This window comes from Onychomys torridus, chromosome 5, assembly GCF_903995425.1.
Source record: "Onychomys torridus chromosome 5, mOncTor1.1, whole genome shotgun sequence".
Classification (NCBI taxonomy): Eukaryota; Metazoa; Chordata; class Mammalia; order Rodentia; family Cricetidae; genus Onychomys; species Onychomys torridus.
Genome location: NC_050447.1, coordinates 11,071,736 through 11,084,934, shown reverse-complemented (window position 1 = coordinate 11,084,934; position 13,199 = coordinate 11,071,736). Strand labels below are relative to the sequence as shown.

General features: G+C 47.1%; 1 protein-coding gene and 1 pseudogene across 1 annotated transcript; both read right to left on the bottom strand.

Annotated features, from left to right (window-relative positions):
• Asf1b (anti-silencing function 1B histone chaperone) lies at positions 1 to 12,848 on the bottom strand. The gene is made up of 4 exons (XM_036188619.1): positions 12,464 to 12,848; positions 4,654 to 4,769; positions 2,198 to 2,374; positions 1 to 950 (listed from the first exon to the last, which is right to left on the bottom strand). Exons 1-4 carry the CDS (start codon positions 12,570 to 12,572, stop codon positions 744 to 746), a joined length of 609 nt encoding a protein of 202 aa, XP_036044512.1. The 5' UTR covers positions 12,573 to 12,848; the 3' UTR covers positions 1 to 743.
• Positions 6,058 to 6,150, bottom strand: LOC118584896 (annotated as a pseudogene).
• Positions 12,849 to 13,199: the final 351 nt, after the last annotated feature.

Genomic DNA, 13,199 nt, shown 5'->3' with positions numbered 1-13,199 from the left:
TCACAATAGCATCCATGTAGCAGCAAGGGGACTCAGGGCTCAGGGTAGGGGTAGATGGAATGGGAGTTTCTCAGGTCAGCTTGCCAAATGCCTCCCTTATCTCAGAGGACTGGGTAGCTCATGAGAACATGTCAGCAGTCAAAGCAAACCTTGATGACTCCATGGGGCCAGACTCCATGAAGCAGGATCTCCAACATGCCTTCTACCCAGGGCAGTCCTCTCAGAAAGCCAGATTCAGTCACCAGATGAGAAGGGGGCTGTGACCAAAGTACCCACCATTCCTCCTTGGCCTGGAGAGCTTACCTTTGGGAGTTTTCTAGTAGTGGTTAGACTAAATGACACCTTGGAAGGACAGTGGTGGTACTGAGTCTGCCTGAGACACTCAAGAACTGGAGTGGGAAGGAGTGACAGCCTCTGGCCAAAGGCTAGCCAGGCACCGCCCAAATAAGCCTCAAGGCAGGTGATGTTCAGAGAGCTCACGGGAACTGCTAGTATAGAAGGAAAAATGGTACAAAGAATGAGCATCTAAGTATCTGCTTCTTAGAGGCTGGTGGGTCATAAGTGAGATGATTCTTCTGGACCTGAGGAGAGAGATTGGGGGTCCATATTTTCTTTGAGGCTGACAGGTCTGGAGGCAGCTGATGGCCCCTAAATCCTTGAGATGACCATGTATGAGAGCCCGTAGGCACCCCAGGTGTGCAAGGAGACTGGCCATGGTCCTATTGGTGCCAGCCTGGCCCTCATCAGATGCAGTCCATGGAGTTCTCCGGGAGGAGGCCTGGGATGCAGCTAGGGAGGCCCAGGCTTTTGATAGGAGTGCAATTGAAGGGAAGGCCCAAGTCTGGGTTAGGGTCCTGGTTCTCTATGGCCTCCAGTCTGTCTGCGTTGTTGTCCCAGTTGATATGGAATCGGGTCACCCGGGGGTTAGAAACCAAGATGTTCCGCTGTAGCTGCATAAGAAGAATGCCAGTCCCTATTACCTAAGTGTTTGTTATTCCTAAAGAGCCAGGACTCCCTCAGACCTCCAGTTTGAGCCCAAAAGATGCTTATACACTGTGGGGTAGAACAGGGCCTTCCCCATCCTGGTTTTGCTTGCCTTTGTTCATTTGTTTTTGGGTTGTTTTGAGAGAGAGAGTCTCAACCATGTAGACCAGGCTAGTCTGGAACTCACAGAGATCTCCTGCCTCTGTCTCCCAAGTGCTAGGGTTAAAGGTATTAACTACCATGTCTAGCATGATTTTTTTTTTTTTGAAAAGTTTTATGTATATGAGTATTTGGCTACATGTGTGTGCATGTATTATGCACCATGTGTGTGCCTGGTGCCTTTGGAGGCCAGAAGAAGGCACAGATACCCTAGGACTGGAGTAACAGCCACCATGTGGGTGGCTGGAGTATGTGACGTCATGTGGGTGCTGGCAATTGAACCTGGGCTCTGAAAAGCAGCAAGTTTCTTAACTGCTGAGCCCTCTCTCCAACCCATTTGATTTTTAAAAAAAAATCCTTAGCTGGGCGGTGGTGGCGCACGCCTTTAATCCCAGCACTTGGGAGGCAGAGGCAGGCGGAGGCCATCCTGGGCTACCAAGTGAGTTCCAGGAAAGGTGCAAAGCTACACAGAGAAATCCTGTCTCGAAAAATCCCCCAAAAAAACCAAAAACAAAAAAACAAAAAAAAACAAACCTCATTTTTACTATATGAATGTTTTGCCTACACGTATGTCTATTTGTTACCTTTGGGCCTGATACCCATGGAGGTTAGAAGAGGACTTAGATCCCCTGGAACTAGAATTAAAGGTGGCTGTGAGGCTGTGGGTACTAGGAATCAAACCCAGGTCCTCTGCAAGAGCAGCCAGTGCTCTTAACCGCTAGCTATCTCTCCAGTAGCCCTCCAGCACTGTCCCCCCCCCCCCGCCCCAAACAGGGTCTTGCTATATAGTCTAAGTTGGTCTGGAACTCATTATACGGATGAAGCTGGCTTCTAACTTTCTGAGGGCCAGAGTGCTGGGATCACAGTGTGCTTCACTCCCCCTAACTCTAGCTCTGATTCTGTCAGGCATGCCTCAAGAAGAAAAGACTTGCTCTACCCTAGCTCTAGCTCAGAGGCAGCATGACCTATTAACCTTCACTGACCTTGGCTCCTATTCCCCTCAGCTGTAAAGGAACGGGACTGTCTGAAGCAGGAAGTGCAGGGTCAGGCTCACCTGAGAGAAGTCTGGTTTTGGGGGTGGGTTCTCCCGAAGCTCTGGGTTTGGGTACTCGTTGTTGACATAGTAGCCCACACGGATGAACTCTTGTCCGTGGTAGGTGCAGGTGATGAGAACCACAGTCACACCCACAGCATCCGTCTCAGGAATGAGGGATGGGTTTGGGGCATCAGCCTGGGGAGATGTATCCTGGCCTTTAGCACTGCCAATCATGTCACAAAGTCTATCAAAGAACTAGGACTAGACAAACTGATTGTACAGGTAACTATAAAGACGAAATCATGGATTTGATTCGGCAGCATGATTGCTCAGCATGCATAGTCCTTAGTCCCAATAACAACAACAACAATAATAAATTCAAAACAATAATAAATTCAGTTTGACTAGGAGACAAGGGTGTTCAGGTAGAATGTGGTACACAGGGGGAATGACATGAGATGGAGTCAGTTCAGGGTTTGGGAAACAGTAGTGTTTAGAGGAGGTAAGGTCTGAAAAGACGGGTAGCATGTGGAGGTCTGGCTGCAGAGGGCTGTAGCAGAAGCAGGGAGGCCAGGCAGGAGTCATCCTGGGGAGGATGACTAAACCCAACAGAGAACAGAGTCACAGATCAGGGTATGTGGCTGTGGAGCAGCTATGTGGTATGAAACCAATGCAAATGAAAAACATGTACACTTAACCAAATTCATCCGTCAGAGAGCAAGCAGGGCACTGCCAGTGGGACCCTGTTCAACAGCCAGGCTGCATGCTCTGGAAGTAGGCCTTGGCTGTGAACATGGGGCTTAGTGGGCTTGATAGGCAGGAGTGTGTGAGGGGACCTTGGGAGGGAGCGAATGGCTAATGAGTTCCTAAGCACCTGCCAATGAGCCCAGTGACACTGGACTGGACGTAGTACCATTTGGAAGTCACAAGCCCATCTTCATACTCACTGATGCTGCGTTTGCAAATCCACTAACTCGATACATCTAGAAACTTCAAAGCCAGGAAGTGTGGTACTTCATACTCACTGGCATGTGAAGAACAAGGAAAACCCAGGGATCAGTTTATAACATGGGGCCAAACTTGGGGCTACTTGGCCTTCTGTTTTGCTTCCAATGTGGAGTACAAAGGACCCTTAGACTGTCTACCTAGTGCCAAAATTCAGGAGTTTCATATGGTAAGCCTGGTTTCTGTCTGTCAGAATGTGAACAGTTCTACAACACATTCCAGCTACCAGTATTTTCTCTCTCCTGGCCTAGGAACAGAGCTTAGCAACCATGAATGGAACCCTCTGGAACCTTTCTTTGCTACATTGCCAAAATCCCAGGGCAGAAAACAAACACTAAGTTTTATATTCATCACCACCTTTACTATACTCTCTTGTATTTTGTTTGTTTGTTTGTTGAGACAAGGTCTCACTTTGAAGCCTTGGCTGGCCTCCAACTCATAGAGATCTACCTGCCTCTGCCTCCTCAGTGCTCAGTTTAAAGGTGCACCACAGCTTGCCTAATTATTTTTTTAACAGCATTTGGCTGTGTAGCCTAGGCTAGCCTTGAACCTGAAGCAGTCTTTCTACCTCAGTCTTCCCCGTACTGACTTTATAAACAAACACCACTGAACTCAACTACACCTTTAGTAGAAATTAAATACTTACTTGGTTCTTCATTATACATACAAATATTTAACTCACTGATGCCAAATGATTTATTGAGATGTCTTAAAATGTAATCAATGAGTAAAGATTTACATCATAAGTAAATAACAAAATAACTAAGATTCCCAAATGCAGTGCTGAAGTGCCGCCTGTGTAAAGCAACGTATGGAGAAAATCTGTGTTGAGTGAGCTTTGTTCAGACACGGGTCAGTGTGACTGGCAGAATGCACAGTCAACATTTACTAGTACGGTGTTTGAGACAGGGTCTTGCTGTATAGCCTAGGTTGATTCCAAACTGCTGGTCTTATAGGTATGTGCTCAGCTCTGGCTGAGGAACAAGTAACAACAAAACCCCTTAATTCTTGAGGGGAGTAGTGCAATATTCATGAACCATGTTCATGGGTTTGGTACACTACAACTCCTGTGAAGAGATCACAAATGAGAGGCCTGGAGGTCACTAGGAGCTGTGACCCAGAGGGGGGTGAATCCAGAGTAGTGGTTCTTGAAGGATAGCTTCGGTTAGACAGCTCCTGGCAGCCAACTAGGATATATGGCTCAGGCAGGCCTTGAACTTGTGGTCCTCCTGTCTCACCATCCTGAGGACCAGGATTACAGGGCTGTGTCACCAGTCCAAGCTCAAGTTAGGATCTGAACTTAAACCTGACTGCTAAAACCAGTGTGCTTTCAGGTCAAAGAGGAAGTAGGTTCTAGGTTTGGGTGTGGCTCAGTAGTGGAATGCATGTCTAGTATATGTCAGGTCTTGGGCTCCATCTCCAGCCTGAAACATTTCTAGAAATCAAGGGCTAAGGTGCAACTTCCTTACCTGAAAGACGAACATATGCCTTCCAGCAGGGACAGGACCCACCAGCACTGAGTCTAGGATCTGATCAAATTCCTCGCTCTCAGCTGAGCCCACATAAATGATCTTCCACTCCAGGTCTGCAAGCACATGATGGGTGGGAAAGTTGAAGACTGAAAATTGCTGGAGAGCAAGGCAAGGGACTTCCTGTTAGTTTTAGGCACATCTCCATATATTAGAGGGTCCTATAGACTGGTGTGTTTGCTGGGCAGTAGGCTCAGTCACCACAGTCCTATATTACAGCAAGTATGAAGTGCTACTTTAGTGGAGACATTTTTCCTGTGGGTCTAACTGGGCCAGGTGACCTTGACTCTGGCCCTCCAGGGGAAACTTAGGCCTCTCAGTAGCAGAGAGGAACCACAGAGCATAGGCTGACTCAGGACTCCTGCGAGCTTGTGGAAGGAGCAGGGAGCTGAGCTCCTCAGAGACCCTGGTCTCTGGATAGGAAGCAGCATCCTCTTTCACAGAAGGACTGGTGCCACCACGTAGAGCAGATCCCTCGATAACTGGGGCGGAGGGGAAAGGCAAAGCTGCTGGGGGACCAATTTGTCCCAAAGTTGTCCACATCTGGCTCCAACTCATGCCTACTTATGCACATTTGTGGGACAGAGGCTCTGCCAACAAATAGTGTTTGACAGGGAACCCCTTCAAAACCCGATTCTGTACTCCACTGTTAAGGGGGCTCAGTCCTGTAGTAAACCCAAGAGATGAACAAAAAGTACCTGGGGACCCTTCCCATCAATCTCAGGTGATCCCTGGTGCCCACAGCCTCTTGCAGGAGGGCCAAGGTCATGCTAGTACAGAGAAGCTTGGCCTCAGACCCAGAACCTATTTTAGGCTCTTTGAAATTACACAACCCCTAGGCTCTAGCAGCTGGGAAAGTTGCACAAGCTGAGATGTTCACAGAGAGCATGCTCTTGGAAGCCGCTTGGCCCTTGGTCCAGTGTAGCACAGGCATCCAGCACTGGAAGCACACCGACACCAGATTTATGGAGGGTTGTCACCTGAGCCGCAAAGCTTCCTGTACTACATCTACTCCCTGTCCCTTTACACTTTCACCTAGGTCCTTCTGAGTGACCCCCATGCCTGTGGCTCACCAGGGTTCAAACTCAAGCCTCGATATTTCTGGGAAATTGTATTTAGCTATAACATTATCTATCTCTCTCTCTCTTTTTTAACCACTTCATGAATTTTTTTCTTTTTTTTTTTTTAAATTTATTTATTTTATTTCATGTTTGCATTGGTGTTTTGCCTGCACTGAAGTTATAGACAGTTGTAAGCTGCCATGTGGGTGCTGGGAATTGAACCCGGGTCCTCTGGAAGAACAACCAGTGCTCTTAACTGCTGAGCCATCTCTCCAGCCCCCCCCTTCATGAATTTGTGTGTCGTCCTTGTGCAGGGGCCATGCTAATCTTCTCTGTACTGTTCGAACTTTAGTACATGTGCTGCTGAAATGAGCACACTATTTCATTTCTTAAGCTTTACTTTCCTGTGTGCCTTTCCAAAGGTTGTTTTCCTTTTATGTATATGGGTGTTTTGCACGTATGTTTATGTACCCTTTGGTGCTTCGCGTCATGGAAGCCAGAAGAAGGTGTTGGGTCTGTTGGAACTGGAGTTACAGATGGTTGTTAACCACATGTAGGTACTGGAACTGAACCTGTAATCTCTGGAAGAGCAGTCAGCTTTCTAACTGCTGAACTATCTTTCTAGCTGCCCCTAGCTATTTCCTTTTTTGCAGTGCTGGGATAGAACTCAGGGCCTGCACATGCCAAAAAAAAAAAAAAAAAAAAAAAAAAAAAACCAAACACACACACACACACACAGAAAAACCGCTGTAGAGCTGAGCCAGGCTCCCAGCGCCATAGATTAGTTTTGTAAAAAGAAGTGACACACAAGAGGCAATGTTTCTGGAAGGACAGAAAAGTATGTCACCCTTGCTCTTACTTGCTAAGATGGGTCTGTCAAACTCGACTTTCTTAAGGCCTCTTCCCCAAGACCCATGGAGTCATTCATATATTCATAGTTTTAATTAATATGCTGGAAGGAGGGCTAGGCAAAAAGAGCTTAACACAGGACAGTCCCTTGTGCCCCCAAGGCACCTGACCTTGCTTCATCTAGGTCAATACTTTTTGGCAAAACCTATTAAAAGAAAAGATGTAGTACATTCAGAAAGAAAGTAGATAGTGAAGCCCCTTCTTGCCATGGGCCAGACAGACTCAAGAATTCACAAAAGACCACATAAAATACTAACTAAAAAGTCAGAGTTGGGGCTGGAGAGATGGCTCAGAGGTTAAGAGCACTGAGTACTCTTCCAGAGGTCCTGAGTTCAATTCCCAGCAACCGCATGGTGGCTCCCAACCATCTGTAATGAGACCTGGCGCCCTCTTCTGGTCTGCAGGTATACATGCAGGCAGAATACTGTACACATAATAAATAAATAAATCTTTAAAAAAAAAAAAGTCAGAGTTGATCAAACCATCTACAAAAACAGATGCCTGAAAAAAGGGCCCATAAACTGCAGTCATTTTAAATTTAATAAAGTTCTATTTTAAATTTTCTTTCTTCAAAAGACAGACTTGCACTGGTATATGCCTTTAATCTCAGCTTGAAAGACACAGCTTTAAAAAATAAAGTAAAATAAGCTGGGCGGTGGTGCGCATGCCTTTAGTCTCAGCACCTGGGAGGCAGAGCCAGAAAGATCTCCTTGAGTTCGAAGCCAGCCTGGTCTACAGATCGAGATCCAGGACAGGCACCAAAGCTACATGGAAAAACCCTGTCTCAAACCTACCACCCCCCAGATAAATAAAAAAAGACAGGGTAGGGCCTGAGAGATGGCCAAGGGTTAAGGCACTTGCCATGAAACCTAAAGACCCTGCTCAGTCCCCAGAAAACACATAGGGAGAGAACTAACTCCAGCAAGGTGTCCTCTGACTATGCATCAGCACACACATACACAGACCATATGAAGAAACAAAGGAACAAGTGACAGATCTTCCTATGTAGTGCATGCTGGGCCAGAGCTCACATTATTCCTGCAAGCCTTCCAAGTGCTGGGATTACAAGTGAGCCCATGTGTATCTCTCATTGGATCTGGAACTTGCTGTGTCAGCTGGGCTGGGGCCAGTGAGACCTTGGGACGCACTGGCCTGTACCCCCTTTTCCCTTCCCAATTTTTACCTGAGTGCTAAACAAGCTCAGGTCCTCCCTGAGCCATTTCCTCACACGACAGAGAAACTCAAGATTTCATTTCAAAATATACTCAGCTTTTAGCATCTGCAGGTTCTGTAGCCATAAACTCAACCAACACCAAAGACTGTAAATACTGGAAAATAATCTGGGGCTGGAGGAAAGCCTAGAGGTAGAGTGCTCATCTAGCATTCATGATGCCTGGGTTCCACCCCCAGCACGCGCATAAAAATAAGTTTGTACCCAACATGAATATATGCAATTTTTCTTTTTTTGACATTTATTCTCATACTGTCTCCTGGCTGGCCTGGAACTCAAGAGATCTACCTGCCTCTGCCTCTTGAACGCTGGAATTAAAGCATTTCATTTTTCTCTAAACAACATAGTATAACAGTTATTTCTACAGCACTGACACTAAGAATAAGTCACCTAGGGCCGAGGAGATGGTTCAGTAATTACAGTGCTCTCTATGTAAGCGTGTGAAAAGGGCACAGTGGCCCACATATTTAACTGCAGTCTTGGAAAGCAGACATAGGGGAACTTTTAACAAATCGGCTAGTAAGATTAGCCATACCATCAAGCTCTGGGGTTGAGAGACCCTGTCTTAATGAATAAGAAAAGAGCAACTGAATATTATTGCTGACATCAACCTAGGAATTGCACCATACACAATGTCTGTCTGCCCTATCTCCCCTAAAAAATGAAAAAAGAAAAAAAGTCACTTGTAGATGAGTAGTAGTCTATGGGGAGGGGCTGGTTGTTGTGGCACACACCTGTAACCCAAGCATATTGGAGATGCAGGTAGGAAGATCCAGAACTCAAGTCTAGATTCTTGTTACATATTAAGTTCAAGACCAACCTAGGCTTCATAGATTCTGTCCAAAAAAAAAAAAAAAAAAAAAAAAAAAGAGTACTAATAAATGTCTATGACAGAGTATGTGTATGTGCAGGTTCTGTGCAAATACTGTACCATTTTGTAGACGGGCTTGAGCATCTGTGGGTACCTGAGGGACTCCTGAAGCCAATGGCGAAGACTATTTCCTCAAAAGTAGGTGTGAACCATCAGTCATTCATACAGTATAAACTCACACTGACCAAAATATAAGATTAGATTTCGGTTTTTTGGTTATTTTTTGAGACAGGATCCCGCTGTATAAAACAGGCTGACCTTGAACTCACAAAGATCCTCTTACTCTCCCTCTCAAGCACTGGGATTAAAAGTGCCCACTATTTTTGTTTTTAATATGTGTATGATGTGTTTACATGCACGTGAATGTGGGTATGCCTAAGCCATGAGATGTAGGAAGATAAAAGGCAACCTTAAGTGTGGTACACGTTAGCATATACAGAAAGCTTTTGGAGACTCTTATCTCTACAGTATTTATCCTTGGAGCCATTTCCGTAGTCCAATCCTGTTTTGTTCTGATGCCCTCCTAAGTTAACAATGACCCGTTAAGATACATCTTTTACTATTTGGGAAAACAAATTAAAAAAAAAAAAATCAAAGCTGAAAACATTACTAAAGATATGTAAAAATTATCATAGATTAGCCAACCTTGTTTTACACAGCACTGGGGACAGAGTCCACAACTTCACACATGCTAGACAAACGCTTCATTGATGATCTACTCTTCAGCCCATTCCTTTTTTCCCTCCATTGTTTTATTTCTTGAAACAGGGTCTCACTGTGTAGCCTTGGCAATTCACCTACCTGATTCCTGAGTGCTGGGATTAAAGGTATGTACCACCATGCTCTAGCCTTCTTTGCTTTCTTGAGACAGTTTTAGGTAGCCCGGGCTGACGTGGAACTTGCTATATAGCTAAGGTTGACCTTGAACTTCCAATCCTCCTGTCACCCCCCCTCCCCACCTCACCCTAAGTGCTGGCATTACAGGGATGTACCATCCTTCCTGCTTCTTTGAGATCAGTTTTCTCTATGTAGCTCAGGTATCTACTTGAATGGTAGGGGCATAGCTGTGCACACTATTCTCTTTTCTTAAACTTCTGTGTCTTTATTGCCTGCCTTTTGTTCACCATATAGATCAACTTTGGTGCACAGAATCTGGTTTCTTTCACTTATTCAACTGGTGCCTATGGAAATTTTCAGCTGAAAAAGAGAAGCTGGGACAAACCCACTAAATGTAGACTCAACCTTGAAACTGTCTTCTTTCAGATACTGAACAGAGGTGACCACAGGGCTTGGAGCTTTTTGGAAATGGGGGTTGGTTGATCAGGGCTGAGGAAGTATTGCTTTTAAAGATCCAGGCTTGATTCCCAACACCCATGTTAGGAGGCTCAAACTAGCGATAGAGGATCAGATGTCTCTACCTTCCAGGGACTCCAATGCACATATCATCCCCAAAACACATACACACACACACCCCAAACAAACAAAAAAAAATAAAAAAGAGGTCAGGTGGGGTTGTGAGTGCCTTTAATCCCAACACTGGGGAGGCAGAGACAAGCAGATCAAAAATCTCTGAGTTCAAGACCAATTTGGACTTATAGCAAGTTCTAGGCCAGCCAGAACTATATAGTGAGATCCTGTTTCAAAAAACAAAAAAGAAAAGAAAACCACACTACTAAGGAGGAAGAGACAGTGGATCCCTGGCTCACTGGGCAGCCAGCCTAGCAGTATCAGAGCTCCAGGTTTTGTAGCAACACTGTCTCTAAAACAGATAGACAAAGCTGGAGAAACAGCCCATGGGTTACGAGTACTAGCTGCTCTTCTAGAGGCTAGATATGGTTCCCAACACCTGCATGGTGACTCCCAAAGTCTATAGCTACAGTTCCAGGACACCCAACTTCTTCTGAACTCTGTAGATGCCAGGCACTCAAGTAGTGCCATAAATACATGTAGACAAAACACACACACACACACACACACACACACACACACACACACACACACTAAAATCTTATAAAAAATATATATAAGGTAGAGAGCAATGAAGAACAGTTGAGAAAGAGAACCTGGTATGTCTCTGGCCCACATCCACAGACAAATCAAACTCAAAAAATAAAATAAATCTGAACTCAGAAACAAATTTAAATGGTAATACTTCTACTGTCTGGCTGACTTGGAGAAATCACCCTGCTCTTATTAAAATATGACCAGCAGGCTGACTTTAGCCTTGTTCTAATTCTATAAATATGGAATCAAAGTAGTACTAGGTAATGACCATGCAACTATTTTAAAATGCAAGGAGCACACTCAGGCCGATTGAAGCTTGCTCTCTAAGCATCAGGAACCGTGGCTCCCTTATGTCTCCTCTTGGCTTCCAAATAAATCTTATTCCACATTGTTATTCTACCTTTTATTTCTTTATTCATTTACACCCTGCCTTGCTCCGGCAAGGATTTAACCCAGCTTATTCTATAGTTAGTCACAAGTAGACCCCTTTAAACTCAAGGAGGAACTAGGGAGGGGCTGAGCCACTGCCCCCCAGGCACACACTATGGCAGTCCCCACTCAACAGGTGTGTCTGGATTTGTCTGAACACCACCCAACAGCCACCAAGAAACACTAGTTGCCACAACCTAGCCTCTCAGAACTCCACCTCCTCAGCTAGTACATCTTTTCAACCCTCTGTAGAAAAATGGAGTGCTTCCTCCTGAAAGCAGGGCTTGCCTTGCTGTGGAGCTGAGACTCCACAGTGACCTTATGGTTTATGTGTTCACAGACTTATTTGAAAGGTCTTTTGCTCTGTGGCACTTGTCCTCTCGTCTGTGAGATGACAGCCATGTCCACCTTTATGTCCTGCAGATGAATTAAGTCATCCTGGGAAAGAGTCACAAAACCCCAGCTGATTGAAGTTGGATCCACCCCATCCCAGTTTGGCCAAGTCACCCACTCCCCAGACCAGGCCAACCCATGAGAATGGAGTCAGCTGGAAGCTGGTAGAAATCTCAGAAACTGGCAGAGGCCTGCCTGGCTGTAGTACCCTTACCTGAGTGTTCATCCTATCCCAGGACAGGAGCTGGGAAGACCAAGTTACCGCGAAGTCTGGAGCCAGAAGTCCCAAAGCCTCCCCAGGGGAAGCTCATACATAGGATTTAGGACTAACCTAAAGAGAAGCCTCAGTCTGGGCAACAGCCCAGTTGACAATCAGGAGTTGCTGGGGACAAATCTGGAGTTGTCTGGGGAGGGTATTATTAGGAGACAAATGGGGTGGAGGAAGTCTTGCCACGGGCAGACAGGATGACAAGATGAGGGTCTGTCTGGCCTGTAGGCCAAGGCGTCTACAAGGAGACGGGGGGAGGGGGTACTGGCGGTTGGGTTTCCATAGGAGAGTATGTAGATGGGAGGTTTCCTATGGGGAAATGAGCATGAAAACTGGAGTCTCGCCACAGGGAAGAAGGCGTGGCTGCGGGTCTCTACAGGTTAAATGGAGACGACACTACTGCAAAGAAGAAGTGCCAAGGACGAGCAGCGCAGGACGAGGGCCGACGCGGCCTCACGAGACCACGTAGGGTCGGGGCCGTGGAGGCCTATCACCAAAGGGAGATTCGGCTGGCCGAGAGGACACTGGGAGTGGCAAAAACGAGGGCAGGAGGGCCGGGGTCCCCTGCATAGGCCCAGCCTCACCGTCAGACAGGGCCTCGCTGCATTCGAAGCTGATCTCGAACCGGAAGGGACTGTGGAAAGGGCTCGGGTTCTCCAGCACAGCCACATTCAGCACCGACACCTTGGCCATCACCTCGCCACGGGGCTGCCGCCGCAGTGGAGGCTTCTTCGGTGTCCTGCGGAGGCAACGGCGACTGGGAAAGAGGAGGTCGGCGGGGCAGAGGCCTCGCAGCGACTCCAACTCCTCCAAAGAGCGTCTCGGGTCCGCGCGCTGCCTTCAAATAGCCGACTCCATACCCCAGCCAATCGCCGCCAAGGAGCCATGACGGCGCGCGCGCCCCGCCAGCCAATCCTGGGGTGTCTTCCGGCGCGCGCCTCGGCCCCCAGACCAATCAGAGAAGCTCCCTCTTCACGGTCCGCGGGAGGCGGAACGATACGCTCTTAGCTTCGTAAAGTGTCCGCCCGGAACCAATCCCTAGCGTCTCCGACACGAATAGCTTGCTCCGAGGTGGGCGGAGTTAGAGCGCGGAACTTCTCTTGTCCAATCCCAAGGGTTACCGCACCGGCGTGGCCCGCCCCCTCATTCTGCTCTTCCGGTAGACACACCACACAGAGAGCAGCGCCGCCAACGGCCGAACGGTGGCGCGCGACTCTCACTTAGCGCAGAAAGAACGGTCCTCGCACTGGCCGTGATTGACTAGCGATCACGGGGCGGGGCTTAAGCAGGCTTCTGGGATGTGATTGGCTCATGTCGTGG

Excerpts from the sequence above, each read along its gene's own strand:
- Asf1b (XM_036188619.1), bottom strand. The coding sequence starts at position 12,572 with ATGGCCAAGGTGTCGGTGCTGAATGTGGCTGTGCTGGAGAACCCGAGC. Across the intron at positions 4,770-12,463 it reads CAGCGAGGCCCTGTCTGACG|ACCTGGAGTGGAAGATCATT; the intron begins GTGAGGCTGGGC and ends ATGTGCTTGCAG. Across the intron at positions 2,375-4,653 it reads GGCATATGTTCGTCTTTCAG|GCTGATGCCCCAAACCCATC; the intron begins GTAAGGAAGTTG and ends ACATCTCCCCAG.